Source organism: Adelges cooleyi, unplaced genomic scaffold (assembly GCF_023614345.1).
Source record: "Adelges cooleyi isolate 19-005CV unplaced genomic scaffold, UGA_ACOO_1.1 ACOO_flye_CR_arks_rails_tigmint_CR_PRNA_9, whole genome shotgun sequence".
NCBI lineage: Eukaryota > Metazoa > Arthropoda > Insecta > Hemiptera > Adelgidae > Adelges > Adelges cooleyi.
In genome coordinates this window covers 9,725,316-9,745,721 of record NW_026096579.1, presented here as the reverse complement: position 1 = coordinate 9,745,721, position 20,406 = coordinate 9,725,316, and the positions used below count along the sequence as shown (strand labels likewise).

Below are 20,406 nucleotides of genomic sequence, written 5' to 3'. Positions count from 1 at the left end.
GAAAAAAAAAATACTTTTCACATTGACAAAATGTGTAGCGTTACGTCGTTTTATTAATTGTTAATCGCTCGATCTTATTACTTTATTTAAGTGATATATATGTATAAAAAAAAACCATAAATAATATATATAACACCCAAAATGGTAATTTTTTTTAGTGATAATTCACAAAAATAAAATAATAATTCCGAGTCTATCGTTACGTCGACAATCCGATAATAACACAGTCGAATCAAACATTTTGATACTTTTTGTCTTAAACTAAGGCGTCACGTAAATTTAAATATGGCTAAAAAATTGTTTTTAAAAAATAATTATAATAATATAAAAATAAATATATATTCATTACAATACACATAATATGAGGAATCTTATCCTTAATAAAAAAGTTTACATAATTAGGTTTACAATAAATACAAATTATTATAATTCGTCTACGAGCGCTAGTAATGCGCGTTTAATACTGATTCATTAATTAAAATGGACGGAATTAAATCTATTAACTTAGATAAAAAAATAATTAGTTCACGTGCTTACAGGTAATGGCAGTCTTGATAAAAAACGGTTTATCGAACAGAAAATAAATCAACGTCTTGGGACGTTAAAAAAAAAAAATTAAAATTAAGAAAATACAACTACCAGGAAATAAAAAAAAAAACAGAGTAGCGTGCGTAAAAAAACATAATTTGTCTAGAAATAACGGTCGTTTTGTTATTGTTTTTAAAAAATAAGGAGTTCGATATTCGGCGATTGCATCTCATAGATAACTCTGTATTGGGTGTAGACACACAGCCAACAGTAAAACTGTAAAAAAAACGAAATTTTTGTTTTTATAAAAATGAACACAACAAAATTGTTTATTTGTTCATCGATAATGTTTACGTACTTGTGTGGCAGCTACGATCCAATAAATAACTGCGGCACAAATCATATGAATCTAAAAAAATAACCACGTACCATCCATTATTTGTTAATTGTTTCAAATGACGGAATATAAAAAAAAAAAAATTACAGGGTTACCGATAAACCTTTAATAATTCTGTAAATATTTTTTTAAATTTTTAGTTGCTTTTAAAAAAAAGTTTTTAATATTAACTACTTACGTAAATGTAATATCCGTATAAAAGCCAAATGGACCACAGCAACAGGAATATAACGACGAATCCCATACCGATTAACCACGGTAACAAGTACCCTCGTAGATTGCTCTTGAGACCTCTGAGCAACAACAGCGCAGAACCGATCATGTAGGCGAAGAACAGTAGAGTGAACACCACGTAGGTATTTAGTTCTGTAAAATGAGAATAATGCAAGTGTTAGTTTGATATTGACAATATCGTCAAGGAATTTATCAACACCCTCGAGTTATACATTTTCAATTTAACCAAAACTCCTATTAATTCATCAATTAGTCGTCATAGTATAAGTACTACTTGTAGTTTTAGATTTTACATCATAATCTGATTTGTTACTTATCAAATTGTCCAATTTTAGAAACATTAATTATTATTAGCTTTTTGTTTATTATCAAGTTCACCGATTTTTCTGTTTTTGGACGTAAGATCACAATCGATCAGTTGAAAGAATTATCTCATGGTCTTTAATTATATTCACATTATTTGTTATACATTTTTAATCATTTCCGACCAATGAAAAGACAACACTTTTATAAAACAAAAACTCTACTGCTATTAGTTATAATTTGAATTGTATCTAAATGCATTAAATTAAATAATTTAATTAATTTCCATTAGCAATTTTGGACTTGTGTTGATATAGTAAGTTTTAATTTTTCATTAAATATTGTGTGAAAACATATAAATGTCATAGGCATTTTTTAAATACATATAAATTGAAATAAAAATTCAATTATTGTTTTTTTAAATTAATTAAACACTTAATTACCAAATAAAAAAACCACTTTAAAATTTTTTTTATTATTTGAATGGAAATGAAAATAAAAATGTATTTAAATAATAAATCAATGTTTGCATAGCATACAACAAATTTCTACTTAGACAAAATTTCAAATAAACATAATAGGGAAAAATTGCAAATACATCAAGCATTATTGTTTTAAGTAATCTTACGTGAACAAGATTAAAGAATCTAAATATTATAAATAAGGTTCACATATCGTGTTTCCCTTTTTTCCTTCCGCAACACTGTTTATAATACTACTATCAATTGCAATCTCTATACTTCTCATTGTTTTTACAGGATCCAATTTCGTACGTCTAACTTTGATATATTTCTCCGACATTTTAGACAGACTTTCTCTTTCTAAATATTATTCAACATTATTTATTTGAATGCTCTTGATTTAAACTCTCCAAATTGGTCTTCTGAATTGCACAGGTAAAATATCCAATTCAAAATAAGTAAAACTGAATTACATAAACCGGTTAAGCAAGTGTTAACATACTTTTATTCCCAAAGTCAAGAAATTTGTAACGAGCTAAACTGGTTAAGATATCGCTTGTAAACGTAGTATTAGCTGACTTACTACAATAAAATATCATACACTTACCACTTAAATTTGTTTCAAAAAAAGGATTGTACATTTGAGTTGTTTCGCCTCCATTTTGCATATGAACAATTAACGCCATCAAGAAAATGGAAATCGCCTAAAAAAATATTTTATTTTAATCAAATAAATTTATAAAAACTTTATACACTTACAATGGTATAGGCAGCGACGAATTTGCATCCTGTTTTGACGTCAGGATAAACGACGATTGGCGTCCAAAATGTTTTTAAGAGAGTCATATTCTTGAAAAATTTTTACTGAAAAAATTTTAATTGATTCGTAAAATAATATGTTAATAATTAACTAATTTTTAAGTAAAATAGTTTTTTTATTGTCGCATAATAAATTACATAATAAAATAACTATTTAATACTAACTATAAACTATGAAGATATTGTTTTGTGTAATTCGTTTATTAAAAATAAAAATTAAGTGAATACAGTGAATTATTATTGAGAGCCTCTTCACCTGCGTATTATTTTAACAAAATCAACTCATTCTAATTTTAACCTTACTCTGAAACGCGTGGTCCAACAGTAGTTTTAAAAACAGATAGAGATTTTTCAATACTTGCTTGATGTATCAATCAAAGTACATTTTTAATTGTCGTTTTTCATTGTTATTTTGAAAATCATTAAAAATTGCAATAGAAAATTTTACATAAAATTATTCATGAGCTAAAAATAGTTTAAAAATTGCGCTACCGTTGATACCTTGTAAATGTTTGGAAAAATCCAAATGTTTTTTCAAAAAATAAAAAGGACTATTTTTAAGAACTTTCTGTTCGAAGTAGACACAGATGTCTTCATACAAAAATAAAGCCTGTATACATAATAGAAGTTTAAAAAAAAAAAATGTTAATATCAAAACAGATCCCTCTTTTCTGTATTAATTTATAATATGCTTAAAAATTGTAGCTAACCGTTAAGTTTTAGTGATAAATTGCCTACACATAATGCGCCTTAAGAAATACTTGTGTAGAATCCCCTTAAACATTTAAACAACCTATTATACGATATAAGCAAAATATTAACAAATCAAATAACTCGACAGAAATTCAGCACCGAATGGAAAGACGAAAAAGCCATATCATTAAGGCGTGTTGAAAATCTAAAAAAAATGAATAGCTTCTTGCTATTGCATGGAAGTTCAGTGAGCAAAAATATTAGGTATAATAAACAAATCTTGTTGAAGCAATTTTTTTCGGGAACCAAACAAAAAAAAAATACCTCACGTAATAATAGTTTAAAATGACGAAAAAATTAATTTGTTTTTAGTTTTATAGTTAAGTACTTACCTTTTTATTTTTGAAAATTATCTAACGTCGAAGAATCGTTTTTGGTTTTTGGGCGTGTTGTTCAAAACGGGCTGGACACTCGCAGTCGACACTCGACTTGTTTGTGTTTATAACGCGATTCGGGAGAATGGAATTTGGCTCTGTTAAACGTTATCAAACAATGTTGCCAACCGTCGTGCACACACGGTAATCGGGGCAATTGCCAACCTTGTCGCATTCTCCACAAAAGTAAAAAAACCACAACATTTTGAATTTTAACTTTGGAATTGAAAATATTTCCAAATTTGACGAAACGGCGTAAAATACATATTAACTAGAAATTTATAGTGTTTTTTTTTTTTTTTTTACTGAAATTAAACACAACCTAAACGCGTCAAAACGCGCAGTTTGCCGTTATAAATTAATACCGACATCGATATGACGACGCGTAAATCTGCTCCATTGTAACTATTATAATATTTAAGAAAAAAAAAGAAATACTTACGTTTAACGCATATTTCTCTGTAATTTCGGCCGACTGTAAATTTTATATCGTCGTACAATATAAAAGAATAATAATATAATAGTTTGGCGCGATAAAAAAAAAAAGACACGTTCTCGTGTATGGGACATTAAACCCGCGGTTTAATGTCCCATACACATCATAAACCATTGTGCTCTGGGAATATAATAAAAAAAATAATGTCAAACATTATTATTGTTATAGTATAGATGAGTAGCCTATCGACCAAATATCACAGTGTCTTCTAGAACTTTTAGGAATGCTATCACTCAGTGTAACCTATTATTAATAGTAAACAAAAAAAAAACGCTTATAACGGCATACAGCTAAAGTCTAATTCTTTAAGTTGATTTAATCATTTTTAAAAAAATATTTACCATGTAATGTACTATTATATTAACAGGTATGGAAATTAGTCACTTTTTCGATCAGTTAGATTGTAAAAAGATTAGATTTAAAATCGTTTAATAGGACCAATAATTATGAAAACACGAAATGCCTAAATATGTAACAACTAGCAACTCCTCTCACATTTAAAAAAAATTAATAATATCTCCTAAACAAAAAAAAAAAATATTCCGATACAGAAAATAGATTTTTTAACTGCATCTATGCTAATTTCTTCTAAAGGTAAAAAATAGACATTTTATATTTTCCATAAAACAGATTCAAAATTATTTGTTTGCACAATTATATTTTACGGTTTTTTTTACATCTTGACGAGTTAAATTTAAAAAAATATCTTGTCCAAATTTTTATTTTTCAAGGAATGATAACTAAAAAAAGCCAAAATTATTTTGTATATTTTTTTAGGATATTATCGAGGGAAGTATACAATATCGGTTTTTAATTTGTTTTTTAAAGAGACTGGATTCTAAACTATGTCTCATCAAAGAATATATTTTTAATAATTTTAAATTTTGTCGTTATTTGATTTTAAAAAAACTCTCTTGGCAACCTGGTAACTTGATAATTTCATATCAACCAATGTACACATTTTCAGTTGATTATTCTGTAATAAAAACATGTTAATGGTATACGTAAAATGCCATTAAAAAATGTAGCTTAAGTTTATTGGAATGCATGAAAAAAAAATTGAACTATTTCAGTTTAGTTTTATGTACAATAAATGTTGTTTTCATAAAAAAAACTATACAATTGTAATCTTACAATTACAGTGACTATTGATAAGTTACTCGGCATACAATTTTACTTTTTGTGAGTATGGACGGAAACCAGATGGAGATAGGATGATGTGTGGTTGTCACACGACACCGAATAAACAAACACGGGGTTAGAAGATCGCAAAAACTTTTTTTAATTCGTCAGTCCTTTTAGAATTAATACAACGATTTGTCATTTAATAATCTTTGGTACAAAAAACTTGTTTAAAAAAAAAAAAGAAAACAAGAACAAATCTTTTGCGTTTTCATATAGTTTGATATATATCCCATCATTATTATTAAAAAAAAAAAATTAATAATAAAAAATAAACAATTCAACAACATAACTCTAACAGAAAGTAAAAAATAATAAATTAATAAAATAATAATATTATTATCGTTGTCATTCATAAAACACACAAATAATAAAAAATTATAATACACTAGTTTTTTTTAAAAAATTATAGTTTATAATAATAATAATACGTACTCCTTAACAAACAAAAAACTGAAAACTTTATAAGGAACTTATTTTAGAAGCTATCTCTTTATCATTATAATGCACTTGAAACTTATTTATATAATATATTTATAAAAAAAAAAAAAAAGATTCAATTAAGAGTGAAAAATATATTCATGATACATTTAAAAGGCATTTATAGATTAATAAAAAAAATACCTAAAATAAAAAATAATCTGTTATTACGATACTCCGTTATTCACATTAAAAAAAAAAAAAATACAAGAACACACATTAAACTTAGTAATACTTGATATAATAAAAATAATATTTTATAATAATAATTTGCATTGGTTACTTCAATGAATAAAAAGCCTTGCTTTGCTGTAGAGTCTGACTATGCAATTTGCGACAATCGCACACGAGAATGATTCAACACGATGAACTCTTCAGTTCACCCAATTCGGCTAGAAGTCTGTGATTCAAACTCGGGTTCGGACTGGTTGTTTTGACGTTGCCTTGGTATCTTTCTTTGAGCTGGCTAAGAGCGTTCAGCAGCCGATTGTTGGCCGCGTCCAAAGCAGCGATCTGGTGTTCTTGTGCCTCGATCACTCGTTGTTTATGCGTCAGTGTATCGGACATTTTGCGTTGTTCTCGTCTTAGTTCGTCTTCAACAGACATCAACCTACAGACACACAAATGATAATGGTGTTGTGAAATTAAGTACTTGTTTGAAAAAAAAATGAACGATAACTATCAATTGGCGTATTATGTTAAAATTACTGACCTGGCGATAATGTTTTTCATGTTGTCGGGTTCATTGTCGATTACTTCTGGAGAATCCGGTTCACACTCGAGCTGATGTTCTGCCTGTTCCAGTTTCAACTTAAGAATTTGTACGTTTGTCTGAAGACGTTCGATTTCTTTCTGGTACTGTAACGAGAATGCACTGGTACAATATTTATTTAACACAAATAATAAAAATAATAGTAATTACATTAATTTGATCGATATTTCGGTTAGTCTTCAACTTGTTTGTAATATTTTGATTTCTCGAATCTTCGTCTTCTGACGAGTCTTCAGACATGCCGCGGCTGGAATCAATAGACACTCGTCTTCTCAGAGGTTTCTCGGCAGCACAAATTTTTTTAACGTCTAGAGTGTGTTTCAATGATAATAATTATTATTAAATAAGCCACATTAACACAGTTTTGACAATTTTCACTTGTGTTACAAAAATTAATGGAAAAATTACTCAGAGCACGAAAATTTCTTAGGTCTACTTTTATCAGTATAAAAATTAAAAATACAAATGAAAATTGTCATTAATCGTCATTTTATTTGTTGACGTACCAGGCACGCATTTCAAATTGGTACTGGACACGCCGTTGACCTTGTTCGGAGACCATTTCCAAGCCAACGATCTGGCGGTGCCGCCGCCATTGCACTGGGGGTTGGTCCTGGGAGCACGATGCGGCGGCAAGAACCTTGGCGCTACCTGGGCAACTTTCTCATTGGTTGGTAAGGTTTCATCTTCGGACGAACTGCACGATCGCGGCCTCTGTTTTCTCTGGTGATGATGATGATGGTGGTGGTGATGATGGTGTTGGTACACGGGATTGACGAATGCCAACGGGGGTAAGGCAGCGTTGGGGTTAGCCACTGGAGGTTTGTTGTTGTTGTTGTTGGTCAGGTCGACCGGACTCGAACTCTGGCTGTAGGCGGCGAAACTCTGATAACCCGAAGATGCAACGTTTGACAGAGTCGATATGGACATTTGACTGCCTTTCTGTTGTTGGTCCATTTCCACGTCGGAATTATGACCGTTGGTGTTCTGATGGTGATGTGAACCGAAACCGTTGTAAGCTAGGACGGGCTCTTCAGACTTCATCTTGGCACAGAGCTGTAGGTTGGGCGAACCAGGATTGGATGAAAAGAACGCGTTACGGGGCAGAGTGGAAGCACGAGCCGAGCTGGTCGTTGGACGTTTCTCGCACAACAGCGTCGAACTTCCCACCAAGTTGTTAGTGCTGTTCGTCGTTGACCCTTGAATAGAACCATATATATTTTGATGATCTTTTGACGTCGGATCGTTGTACCTAAACAACATTTAAAAACAATAATGGTTTTATTTAAAAAAACTATTTACTCTAAGTACTTGTTTTTTCTGTTAAACCGAGTACCGACCTAAATATATTTTGATGCACCGGTGGCTGGTAAGTATTTTTCTGTTCGATCGGTTGATTCTCGTTGCAGTTCGTCGAAGTCCTTATGCCGGCTGGCTGAGCCAAAGCCGTCTGCACTCTTTCCAGTATTTTATGTAACCTGTCGACCTCTTGCAGACGTACCGGAGATATTTTCTCAATACATTCCAAAAGCAACGTGTGCAGTATGCTCAGCTGTTTGCCGAGATCGATGTGTCCGTCGAACTCGGTCGAGTGATCTTGCGGCGTAGGATAACCATTGGGTACGGGACTCTAAAAAAAGAATGAAAAATTAATATCAAAATAACATATTTGAACTGGATAATAATCACAATTACAGAGATTATTTTCAGGAAAGATTTCATGGAACCAGCTTCACGTTCTAAGAAGTCATTCATAAACTCCATGAAGTTTTCTTTGCCTTGAAACCGCGTGAAGTTGGCTAGCGTTTGTAATGTCTTTGCCACCAACGTCAAGTTCCTGGCCGCTTTTTCGTTCGGATATTCTAAACATGTTTAAAAAATTATTTAGTTTGGTAAAGAAATTTTACAAAAAAAAAATTTAAGTTACAACAAGTTACCATGAGTTATATTGAACAAGCTTGGAGACAGAATGGCCGGACACAAAAATCGCAAGAAAATACAAGCGGATATTAAATTATCACTTATGTCGTGACGACCGGTTTGATTCATGCGTTCTCGGAATCTCGTGAAACATTCTCGGAGTTCACTGGGGAGGGAAAAAAATATATATTTAAATATTAGTATACAATGGTTAAATACTTAAAGAATAACATATTTATCAATAGACACACAATAAGGACGTATCTCAAAAAATATGACCAGAAACTAGTTTGATTCAGTTCTTACAGATGGAGCCTATGTCTTGGGGTAGAGAACAATAAACTGAATATTCAGAGATATACCGAAATGTAAAATACCATTATGTCAAGTATATATTTTTATTTTGAGTTACGGCCTTATAGTGCATTAAACGACTACTTACAACGGAAAAGACGTGTGAGACGACAGTATCCGATTCCAGGTGGTTTCAACAGCGTGCCTCAGATTGGCTTGCTGTTTGGCCAAGTTTGAAGCGCTGCCCGCTTTCAGCGGATCAACTTCGCAGTCAAAGCCGGCCTGAAGTACGTTGGAAACGAGCTCGCCAAGTGTTTCGTGCAAATACTTTTCTCCGGTCAATTTCAAATAGGCCTCCATAGCTTTAGTGGCCAGGGAATTGCCCCTGAACGTCAGCCGATCATCTTCGATCTTCTCGATGTCCATCATGACAATGTCAGACAAAAACTCCTTGGCCAAGTTTTCTTTTTGCATGACGTGCACCAGAGCGGTGGCAATGTCCTCTTTGGCCTTGACCCCGACGACGGGTTCCAAAATTTCACAGATGGTCTTGTAGTCGGTCGTCAAATACTGCAAAAACACAAAATCCAATCGGTTAAAGGGCTTGTTGGAGGCAAAAAATAAAACACTTTTACCTGCAAGAATTCCTGATAGACTTGTACAGGTAAAATATCAACGCTCTGGAACCGGCATTTGACCCTCAACGATGGCGGATCCTTTAGGTTCTTTTCGGTTAGCACCGGATACCACTTTTCGGTGAGAAACCTTGACGTAACGTCGTGCACCGGAATACTGACCGTACCTGTTAAGGATAGTTTTTTTTTTTTTTTAATTGCACATATTATATGACTTAACAGTAAAAACCGCTACAGCCGTTTATTAAAGACTTACCGACTAGGAAGCTCTTGTCCTTTTTCTTTTTTCTCTCTCCTTCTCGGTACAGATGTATGTTGACCACGTTGACTTGCGGCAAACTGCTAAAGTCAAAATGTTCTCCCCAGAAGCACAGTTCGGCCTTCTGTTTGGACGAGGTGCGAGCAAACAGCGTTTTGTCCAAGCACAGCTCGCAGAAGTACCGCTTTTTGTTGACAAGTCCCTTCGCTTCCAGGATCCATATCTTGAGAGCATTCTCTGTGCGGCGTATGTGTTCTTGATCGGGTTGGACGGATTTCCTCAAGCTACACAATTAAAACAAACCGTATATTACAACGTCGGTGGTATTAACCAGCTTAACCTAACAGAATTTGATTTCAATAATCAAATTGCCACAACATAATTTAAAATTAACTCAAATACCTAATTTTAATGCTCTCTTAAAAAATATATGATAACGTAATTTTTATGCTTCTATACCTGTACACCCATTTGTCGCGTTCTTCGGCCGTGCGACACGAGAAGTATCTGGTGTTGCCAGCTGGCAAAGTCACTTGGAAACAGTTTTCCCTACCCAGCACGGACGGGTGCAGTGGCTTAATTTCCACGCCTCCGCTGCTCAAGTCCAACGACTGCATGATGCTCTGCGATTGGCCGGACAATAGGGACTCGTGCGACCGGGAAGTCCTGAGCCGAGGTTCGCCTGGACTGACGTTTCTACAAAAACATAACTGAACTTAAGCATTGTAAATTACAATTTTAAATTTGAAAAATATGTACATTTGTTAAATTTTGGGTTTTTTTCCTCTAGGATTCGAACGAAAAAAAATGATTTATGTTTTACTTTACTTATTAGCATTCCCATTTTTCCTCTACACCTCAAACATTTTACACAAGCTGTACTCACCCTTCGTTTTCCAGAGCTTTCTTCCGTTCCAGTTTGGTCACGCTTTTGGTCCGTTTCAAAGGATTCGACCTGAACGACCGTTTGGAAAAGAAGTTCTGTCGACATGAAAAATAAAAAAAATACACATATAAATACATTAGAAAAAGCAAATACGGATTAACCGCCCGTGCCAACAAATCTAGCCAAGTTGTTTTTTACCACTGTTTTTCACACAAGTGTTACCCAAAGTATAAAAATGATATATACTTTTGTACATACATTAGTTTATAAAAATGCAATACAAATTCAACATCTTCCAAGAGTTGTAATTTAATAAGCATTTTCAATATACACAAATATTGGTGGTATTTTTTTATTTTAGGTACGTTAGAATAAATAATCTCATTTATCGAATTGGAAACATTTGCTCAAACATTCTACACGTACTTAACTACATTTGGGGGAATTTGGGATGGCAAAAAGAAAGGTTGTTTGGGAGGAGATACACATTAATCGATTTTGCTGGTTTAAATTGCTATGGTACAGATAGACCGTTTAAAGTTAATAATTTCTAAAAAAAAAATGATAGAAACAACCTTATTGCAACCTTATAAATACCTTATTTTGACACCAAGTACTACTGTTGATCATAATTTTCATACTTGGCAACATTAATAAAAGGGATAAAAAAAAGAAACTTACTGAACGACTTGACATTTTTATCATTTTTACCAGCGATTTACTACCATCAGTCGCCGCCGCTGCTTTTTTCTCTCTTTCATTACTCATTTGAAAGTGCGATAGTAAAAAAAAAAAACTACGACAAATACTTTTAACTTTTTTATTTTTAAATATGTATAAAAAAAATGTTCAATGAATTTAACACTACCGCAGTGTCAGAACGGTTGTCGCCGAATGTACGTGTCAGTAGAACACACTCCAGTCTTTATCTGCCGACCTGTCAAGTGTAGTTCAGTATACTTAACAACCTAAAATAATTACTCAAGGGTCAACCGAACACGGCCAACGCAATCATCGAAAAAAAAATAAACGGATCGACGGCAATTGCGCGGAGATAAAACAGCAATAGAAAAATATACATAATAATAACAACAACAATAATAATATACCGTCCAAGTAGGAATCTGATTCTGATGCGCAAATATTTTCAATGGCCCCCTCCTTCAAGGAAAAACAAAAAATCTACATAATAGTAGAATCGACGGGCAATCGTCAATGGACTAACGCTGATAAAAAAAATGTAAAAAAAAAAAACAAAAAGCCGGACTCTAATTTTCCAGTCTTCTTATGAATAGCAAGCCGAGTGGTCAGTCTAACATCCACCCGATATTCATTCGTTTCTAGCCAAAATTCCAGTTCAAGCCAGAACCGCCATGTCAAAAAAAAGGTTCATTTTTTACCTTTGATGTGAAGCTGTGAAGATATTTTTTTGTTGAGTAATATTTAACAGAATAATTAGCTTCAGTTAAATGAAATTTGACCATACTTTTCTAGTTGTCATGCACTTGCATTTTTTTTTTAACTAGTTCCAATATGAATAGATGTATATTAACAACTTTAAATCTTCTTTTCTTTTTGTCTCAACATATTCCGTACAAATGGAGTCAGCCGATCTAATCAACCCCTCCATATAAATCTCACCCATCGCCATTCTTTTATCACGTCCTCTATCCATCCACTTATTTTGCTTTTAAGCATTTAAATTTAATCTAAAGATATTTAAAACAAAACGATTACAAAAAAATTGTTTATGAATTGACAAAACTAAACTGTAAAAAAAGCCAACAAAGATTTTGCAACGCCAACAGAAAGATTATAAGATTTCGTAAACAAATTGCCTATACTTTACTCCTTAAAATGAACTGAGTGGCGTCCTCTTTAATAAACAACCTAGTATGCATTTTGTCTAACGAAAATGTTTTTCTTTTTTCCCAATGGGTTCAGTTGGACACTTTAACAATTCTGTGTACATCAATTTGTTCTCAACGAATATCTGCCTAATGGTGGTTAATAGAAAGCTTATGCATACTTTCATTGTAAAAAATATAAATTCGACCTTGTCAATTGCTGTTTGGCCTTGGCGAGACGTTGATTCCAAACGAACTATTTAACGACAATTATTTAATAAACGTCTCTTCTTTTTGAACGCGTCACTATGATAAAATATAGCCTAGCCATAGGCCTAGCCGAGCATTCACAACAACGTTCGAATCGATTAAAAACTTAAAAAAAAAAAAAATAAACAACCTGTTTTACTCAATCGACAGTTTTATAATACTATTTTTCTACGATAATTATTGTATTCTATTTATTGCCATGAACTAATCGTGTAAATTGGGACTCATTTGCAGGATACAGATGAATCATTGTCTGTCCGTTTCAACATATACATGTATGTATAATAATAACGATCGTCGACAGTGCAAACGTCATTCAACGGGTACTCGCAGAAGATTCAACAGGTATTTTTCTAATTTTCTACTTATTAGTCTGTCCGAGTCTGTCCTATTTTTTTAGCTCTAACTTTCTTTTCGCCGACGGTAAAATCGATTAACCGATGCACAGCACAGCGTCTTTATACCGACTGACTGGTTCCGCGACGATTGCATTTTACCATGATGATAAAAGCCTAAACAACTACCTAAAGTGTACACCGTGTACCGGGGCAATAATAATTATCCCAGTGCACACATATGGTGTCAACAGGTTAGTGCAATTAAATTCTAGTAAATTGTTTGAACAAAAGCTTACAAAAACGCGTTGGAAGAGTCGAATTTCTCCGCCGACGAATGTGTGATATTTTTGAAATCGAATAATAAAAAACAACAACGTTTGTTCGAAAGCCATTTAATTTAGACGGTTCACTATGAGACTCGTGCCCGTCAAAAATCATGAAAAGAAATTTTTACCTTCATTACCATAATATTATATTATTATGTGCCTAATGCGCGCGCGTGGACGGGTTTCCATCGAACAGTGTTAATATATTCAACGTTTCGGTTCGTTGCGCAAAGACTATAATATTATTATTAAAATAGTCGATGCCTAAACTTGTATATTTTTTCCATGAACATATAATAATATAACGATGATAAATAGGCCGAGTAGTAGTGATACATTTTTAAAAAAATCATCAGTCACTTTTCTATCGTTTTGTCGACTACATCCGTTCACTTCCGAAAGATAACCGTTTACATAACCGAAGAATCGGTCGAAACCGAAAGCGCGTTAAATAAAAAACGCGAAAGTAAAATTTTGACATAATCAAAAAAAACAAAAATTAATAACGAAGACGTTTTTGATTAATGTGTCTCGTTGACCGTCCATCCTTATTTGCAAGCTGGGCACAAGCAAGAACTTCATTACTTATCAATTATCATACAACACAATTTGGTGAAATTACACAAGCACAGCCTATTAGATAACGTTTGAACGTCATAAAATCATTTATAACGCAATGTGAAGCTTTGTAAATTGTACACCAATGTAGATTAGAGTAACTGGGGGGGGGGGGGGTAAACATCACACGGTATAAGAAAAGGAAAATGTCGAGACGAGGAAAGCTAAGGACACGTGTTAAATATTAGAAATATTTCTGGATGATACATTTTATTTCTTGCTGGATATGATGAATTTCGGATTAATACTAAGTATTTCGGGGTAATATATATTATGTTCAGTTCCAGGATCCATTCGATGAATTTCTCATCAATAAGATAAATTTTTAAAGATGAATTCGACAAGTTTTGCGATACGAAGACCAAACTCTCGCCAAACATCAAAGTTAAAAAAAGAGTTAAATAAAGTTAAAGAGAAGGATTCTATTATGTACAAGAGAAGGACAGTCGAATATAAAATGAGAAAAATCTCCAACAGCTACCTCATCATGGAAATGACAGAAAGGAACGGAATTAAGGGAAAGTTTATAGGCAAAGTAGGGTAAAAGATTATGACCGACTCTGAGACGTGAGAAATTACAGATTCTTAGTCTACATAATAATATTAAAATGTACTGCTCACCACAATTCTGGACGGGGTCAGCTCCAACGATCTGGTGTTGCCCAGCACTGGCGTGGTGGGCGCACTTCCTCGGCGACAGGCTTTTTCGTAAGACGTATCTGCAAACACAAACATTTACACAAAATGGTCAAACGCAATTTTACACTTGAGACAACAATTTTCAAAAAAAAAAAAAAAAGACTCAAAAAAGGCTCTGCCGCTGTCACAGCAATACCGTGCGCGATCGTACCGTATGTATTTATAAATTTAAAAAAAAAAACAACGCTTTCGTATCGGCGACGTAGGCTGGCGAACGGTCGGACGGGCGAAAGCCGAATGATACTCATCGAGAGAGAGATATAGAAAGCGAAGGATGTGCTAAATAAGAAAATCATAAACACTCGGCGACCGATTGATCAACAACGTCGTCGTGATTTCTCCCGCCATAAAAAAAAAAACCCTACACGGACATCAGCAACAGGTGGCCGTGTCCAACAGGTGGCGTTTTCACAAGCTTTTCCGAGACGACGATGTACATTAATAATTATACAATGTGCGCCTACACAATATGTCGACCACGGTGTAGCCTCATAGGCATTGCGGCGACAATACAAAAGCAAACGACTATGGTGATCAATAGGAAACGATAATAATAATAATAATAATAATCATCGACTACTGCACTGAGGAGAGGAGCGTGAACCTATTGTTGTAACGGGACGTCCGGCGACAAACACGGGGGACTCTGTGGCGTCGGCGGGACCCTCGAGGAAACTTATATAAGTTATTATAACATTATTGTTGTATTAGAGCGAAGCACGAGATTTTCATGTGCGCGATTCCTTAGTGTACAGTGCGTGAGTAACAATACCACACAATAATAAGACACTATACTGCAAGACGACGACACCGAAGTGATAATAATATAATGATGACACCGACCGGGCATCGTGATCTCAGCTCGGGCGCTGAGAAATGGTATTTTTTTTTAGTTTACAGTACTTTAAAAAAGGAAGAGGGTTTAGTACTATTTCCTTTGTTTTAGACTACACAACGGTAGTTTGCCATAAATGCAAAAAAATACTCCAACAAAATATACGGAACTATTGAGACAATTTTTTTGGTTAGTAATAAGTTAATTATTAGACAAAGGGGTTATTTTTAAATAGTTTACGAAAATGGTTAGTTGTGTTATTAATGTAATGTTATACATTTATTTTATTTTAGACAAACAAATTGTAATTTGTCACTTTGAATTGACCGGTAAATACTATTTAAATATTTGTAGTAAAGTACATTTAATTTTTGTAAATAATTAGATAGCCAAGGAGCAATATTTATACACCTCACTCTGCTAATTCACACTTTAGCAATAATCCCAAAACTCTTTCATCTAACGCGGAAACCCTTTTAAAATTTGTGATTTCACATACGTTTTTGTCCTCACCTTTCAAATATATAAGTCAAGGACGTCAGAAAATGATTTTTTACATAACACACGTTGTCGTTAATTGACAATATTTTTATAAATTAATTGTTTTCCTTTCTATCTCATTTGGGTTCTTAAATTTGTATAGGTACTACGCTATTTCGTCAGCGTTTTTTTGTAATTGAATAATTACAATAATAATTTTACTTACACCGCTTTGGTGTATATTTTGTACTATTCGTAGCTGTTCGTCTACCGTGTTGTATATAGTTATTGAAAATTTAACACTAAATTTGTAATTTAATTAGATTGTAATGTTGTCTTCCAACTGGAATAGCACACGCAACAGATACGACCAATGGCTATAGTAATCATTCAAGTCATTTATATATTTCGTCATTGCCGGTAAAATATAATATTTTACTTCACTTTATCGCCTTAATAAAATTCCCCCCGCGGTTAGCAATAAATGCAGTGACAGTATAGTTTGACGCCACTGAAAACGTGTCATAATAGCAATTATTTTTAAAAAACTAGACCTTGACACTGGTTTATTAATCGTTATTAAAAAGACACTACTACCGCGGTATGGCGAACACACCGAGTTTAAATAATAATAATTTATATCAACCATCAGATTTGTGTTTTTCAACTTGGACAAGGGCCGAGTTGATTAGTTTGATTAACGCCTTTTAATCTTTTTTTGAACCAACGACAATGTTTTTAAAAGCTTTCAATTTAACAAAAAGGAAATATTCGAACAATACAATTATATTTCATAAACGTTAGTTTGAAGAAAAAAAACATTTATCATATTTTTTACATAATATTTTAATATGTACTTAATTAGACCGGTTAAAAAAGTATGTCCTATCTATGACCGGTCATAGACCGCCCGTTGTCAAGCAAACATGTCTTAACTATTATTTTGGACAACATTTACAATGTGTAATAAATTATACTTGGGTAAAATGTTTTAATACAAAAATATATATAAAGGTTACTGTGTCTACTGTTTAAAAGTATTACTACATACCTACTATTTATTTTTATAACGACAAAAACATATTAATACAATCCCACGTAACAATTTAGAAATGTATTAAAAGTAAAATATTATTTAAACATCAATAATTATGTTAATAGAAATTCTGGTCAAAAACTATTTTAATATTTTTATTTTGAAAAAAGTGAAATTATTTTTAAATGTTTGAATTTTTTCTGTAAATAATATTTTGTACACAAAAACATATAATGTGTAATTAAATATATTTAAAAAAAATGTAAATATAATACAAAAACGTTTACTTTTCAACGTCACACTTTGTATTGTTAAAAATACTATATCGGCGATTCGAAAATAAAATAAGTTTTTTGAGTACTACATATTTTCTTTGTATTAATAAATGGTTTAAAAAATATTATCGTTTTCCAACCGATGTGTTAACCTAACATCGTATGCTGTACATACATTTAAGTTAACTGTTTGGACACGTGTATAATTATTATAATCTAAAGTGTAAAACAAAAACGGAAAATTGCCATTAAACGGTCGTTAAGACCCCACTACAACGACAGTAATATATGACGGATGGACTTATTGTATCGACGACAGAGCTCGGTACCGAGTTAGTTACTCGACAGTTAAAATAAAAAGACTATGTTGTAAAAAAAAATTATCGAAAAAACAGATGCTAATTTTGTAAAGAAAAAAATATACATAATATTAACTGAAGTGTATTAATCATCTATTCGGTAAAAATAATCCTTTTGAGTGGACGTAAACACAAATAGCGATTGCAGCGTTTTGTTTATGGCAGACGCTTTTTTTTTTTTTAATATTACTTTCTATAACGCGTCGTTTTGAGCCGGTTAACGCGATTCACCGGATTCGTTGTTTCGGAACAGGAAATGAGAATTTCCTGGCCAAAAACAAAAAAAAAAATGAAATGAAACGAACACGATCACATCATCGTTGGCCGACCGACCGGGGATGATCCCTGCGCATTGTGCGCGACCACCAAACCGTGTATAATCTACATGCAACCCGCGCAGCAATTGTTGTACAGCGTTATAAAACACTAATTATCCGGTTCGAAGGACCAAAAACCGTTCGGGATCGGAAGAGCAAAGGGAACGAACGGCCGTTGAAAATGGACTGCTGATTCAAATCTGACACCATGGTTGACGTTGAAAAGTAAAAAAAAAAAAAATTAGAAACAAGAGTGTCTGAAACCGGTTTTCTATCCATAATCCTATTCCGTAAGATACGGCAAGCGAGAGGTACACACAAAAACCAGTATCGACCATTACAAACGCAATGTGCATACACACAAACAAACACACACACACAACACAACACAACCGAGACAACAACTACTATACACACGATTAATGAAATAATCTCATTGGCGGTTTGGAAAAAAAAAACTCAAACGAGAGGATAAGTACAAGTAGTAGTGCGCGGTATTATTATTGTGTGTATGTTTATATATAGTACTACGCTTGCGAGGGGCAAAAACTGCACGCGTGCACCGCGCGTTTTCGAAACCAGTCGATACTACTTAAAGCACTGTTTTTCATGATAAATACGGGAAAGTCGTATTAGTACAGCGTTCGTTTAATATTATATATATATATATATATAAATATTGTATAAGTCTAATATACCGGGTCTAGTATGCGGGACGTGTATAAAAAACAAAACAAAACGAAGAAATGGTGAAACTCGACGGAAAGTCACAAAATTCGACAGGAAACCCGTTTGTTGGCATTTTGTATCTTGTTATGAAATGTCCACATCTCTCTGATCGTTAAGTTAACAAGTTTGTAATAGTTTAGCACGCGTAAACAATATTTTTTACAAGACATATGAAAACATGCAATAAGAAATGCTTGTTTAGGAACAACTTTTGTAAACTTTGCAGAATTATAATAATATGAATAATAACGTGTAAATAGCTTTATTTGTACATATTATTACCGACTGATTTACCTACTTCAAATAGAAGATATTTATATTAAAAAAAAAACTGATTTATGAATAGTGTAATTTATGAATGACATAACATTATTCTCCAGTACTCTTTTGTTGAACTCCCTGACCTTTTCAGGTTTACCATGTCTGTGGCAACCCTTAATCTGTACGATGATTCAAATAGAAAACTAACCTAACACAACCTTTTTTTTTAACATTAAAACCTGTTTCGAAACATTTCCCTTTTTGTGTATAGTTAATTCTACTCACTTGATTAATTATCGAAAAATTACAAACTGCTTATTAAAAAAAAATACTACCATTAGATAAAACTTGAATAAACAAGAATTCAAAATGGATTATTTTTTAAAAATGACGTCAAGTAAGTTATTTTATTTATATTTTTACCGGTGAACGACATTTGTTAAAAACTGGTTATATCATTATTAAAATTAGTATGCATATTACATTGTGTTATTATTAGAGAATAGGAAAAAACGCACTTATAAATGCAAAAAGATACAGTACACAAATTATGTCGTGTGTATTTTGTAAGTCGACGAGTCGATTAACGATCAGTATACACTTTTTGACATTTAGATGGAATTTCGATTAATTTTTATCTGGTTTAATAATAACTCCAACCGATGGGTGACCTTTTGACATATTTTGTTAAGTTTTTACGCTGACAACTCTTCTATGGATTTTGTAGTAGTGTCGTTTTGTCAAAATTGCCAACAATTACCGAAAAAATTATTTGCTTAGTGTCTTTTAACCGTTACACACACATATTATTCAGCACGAGCGACCGTTTATGGTAAAAAAAAACAATTGATAGGTACATAAATAATAAAAGAGCTGTCGAGCCAACTGAAGGGTAATTTTTTTTTTCATACAAAATGGGTTGATTTTCAGTGCGAATCAGCAAGTGGTAATCCGACACGTCTTGTTGATGCCTGATGAGCTGTTCGAAAAAACCTTCCGGACGGTTCCGAGAAACGGTAAAAAAAAAAGTCCTGAATAAGTGTAAACACAAATGGCTGCAGATGCACAAAATGTGACGTCACGCCGCCGCACAGGACGACGACGCTTAATAATTATGATTATTATTTGTATTTTGTATAAAAATAACAAAAACATGTTGTACTTGACTTGTCTTTGAATTGAGAACTACAATACGGGTATAACAAAAAGCGGGCAAGACCAGG

General features: G+C 32.9%; 2 protein-coding genes across 7 annotated transcripts in view; both read right to left on the bottom strand.

The window, feature by feature from the left end:
- Window positions 1-16: 16 nt before the first annotated feature.
- LOC126846388 (uncharacterized) lies at window positions 17-3,948 on the bottom strand. Its single transcript, XM_050585746.1, has 6 exons — window positions 3,828-3,948; window positions 2,683-2,787; window positions 2,531-2,627; window positions 1,104-1,291; window positions 887-937; window positions 17-804 (listed from the first exon to the last, which is right to left on the bottom strand). Exons 2-6 carry the CDS (start codon window positions 2,767-2,769, stop codon window positions 721-723), a joined length of 507 nt encoding a protein of 168 aa, XP_050441703.1. The 5' UTR covers window positions 2,770-2,787; window positions 3,828-3,948; the 3' UTR covers window positions 17-720.
- A 1,816-nt stretch (window positions 3,949-5,764) lies between these two features.
- Window positions 5,765-20,406, bottom strand: part of LOC126846371 (ras GTPase-activating protein raskol-like) — a 119,598-nt gene continuing 104,956 nt past the window's right edge. For 2 of the 6 annotated variants that reach the window (XM_050585715.1, XM_050585716.1), the window contains 13 exons: window positions 14,814-14,911; window positions 10,794-10,888; window positions 10,367-10,603; window positions 9,905-10,191; window positions 9,649-9,815; window positions 9,162-9,583; window positions 8,737-8,885; window positions 8,495-8,661; window positions 8,140-8,429; window positions 7,306-8,051; window positions 6,950-7,107; window positions 6,740-6,885; window positions 5,765-6,637 (listed from right to left, as the gene is read on the bottom strand). In XM_050585715.1, coding sequence (XP_050441672.1) covers window positions 6,385-6,637; window positions 6,740-6,885; window positions 6,950-7,107; window positions 7,306-8,051; window positions 8,140-8,429; window positions 8,495-8,661; window positions 8,737-8,885; window positions 9,162-9,583; window positions 9,649-9,815; window positions 9,905-10,191; window positions 10,367-10,603; window positions 10,794-10,888; window positions 14,814-14,911 — 3,215 coding nt within the window. In that variant the 3' untranslated portion in view covers window positions 5,765-6,384. The remainder of the gene's footprint in view (window positions 6,638-6,739; window positions 6,886-6,949; window positions 7,108-7,305; window positions 8,052-8,139; window positions 8,430-8,494; window positions 8,662-8,736; window positions 8,886-9,161; window positions 9,584-9,648; window positions 9,816-9,904; window positions 10,192-10,366; window positions 10,604-10,793; window positions 10,889-14,813; window positions 14,912-20,406) is intronic. The other 4 variants (XM_050585718.1, XM_050585719.1, XM_050585717.1 and 1 more) reach the window with 3 other exon arrangements.

Coding starts and splice junctions, on each gene's coding strand:
- LOC126846388 (XM_050585746.1), bottom strand. CDS start 2,769: ATGACTCTCTTAAAAACATTTTGGACGCCAATCGTCGTTTATCCTGAC. Junction 1,292..2,530: donor TTTTGAAACAAATTTAAGTG/GTAAGTGTATGA, acceptor CTCATTTTACAG/AACTAAATACCTACGTGGTG. Junction 938..1,103: donor TATACGGATATTACATTTAC/GTAAGTAGTTAA, acceptor TTATTTTTTTAG/ATTCATATGATTTGTGCCGC.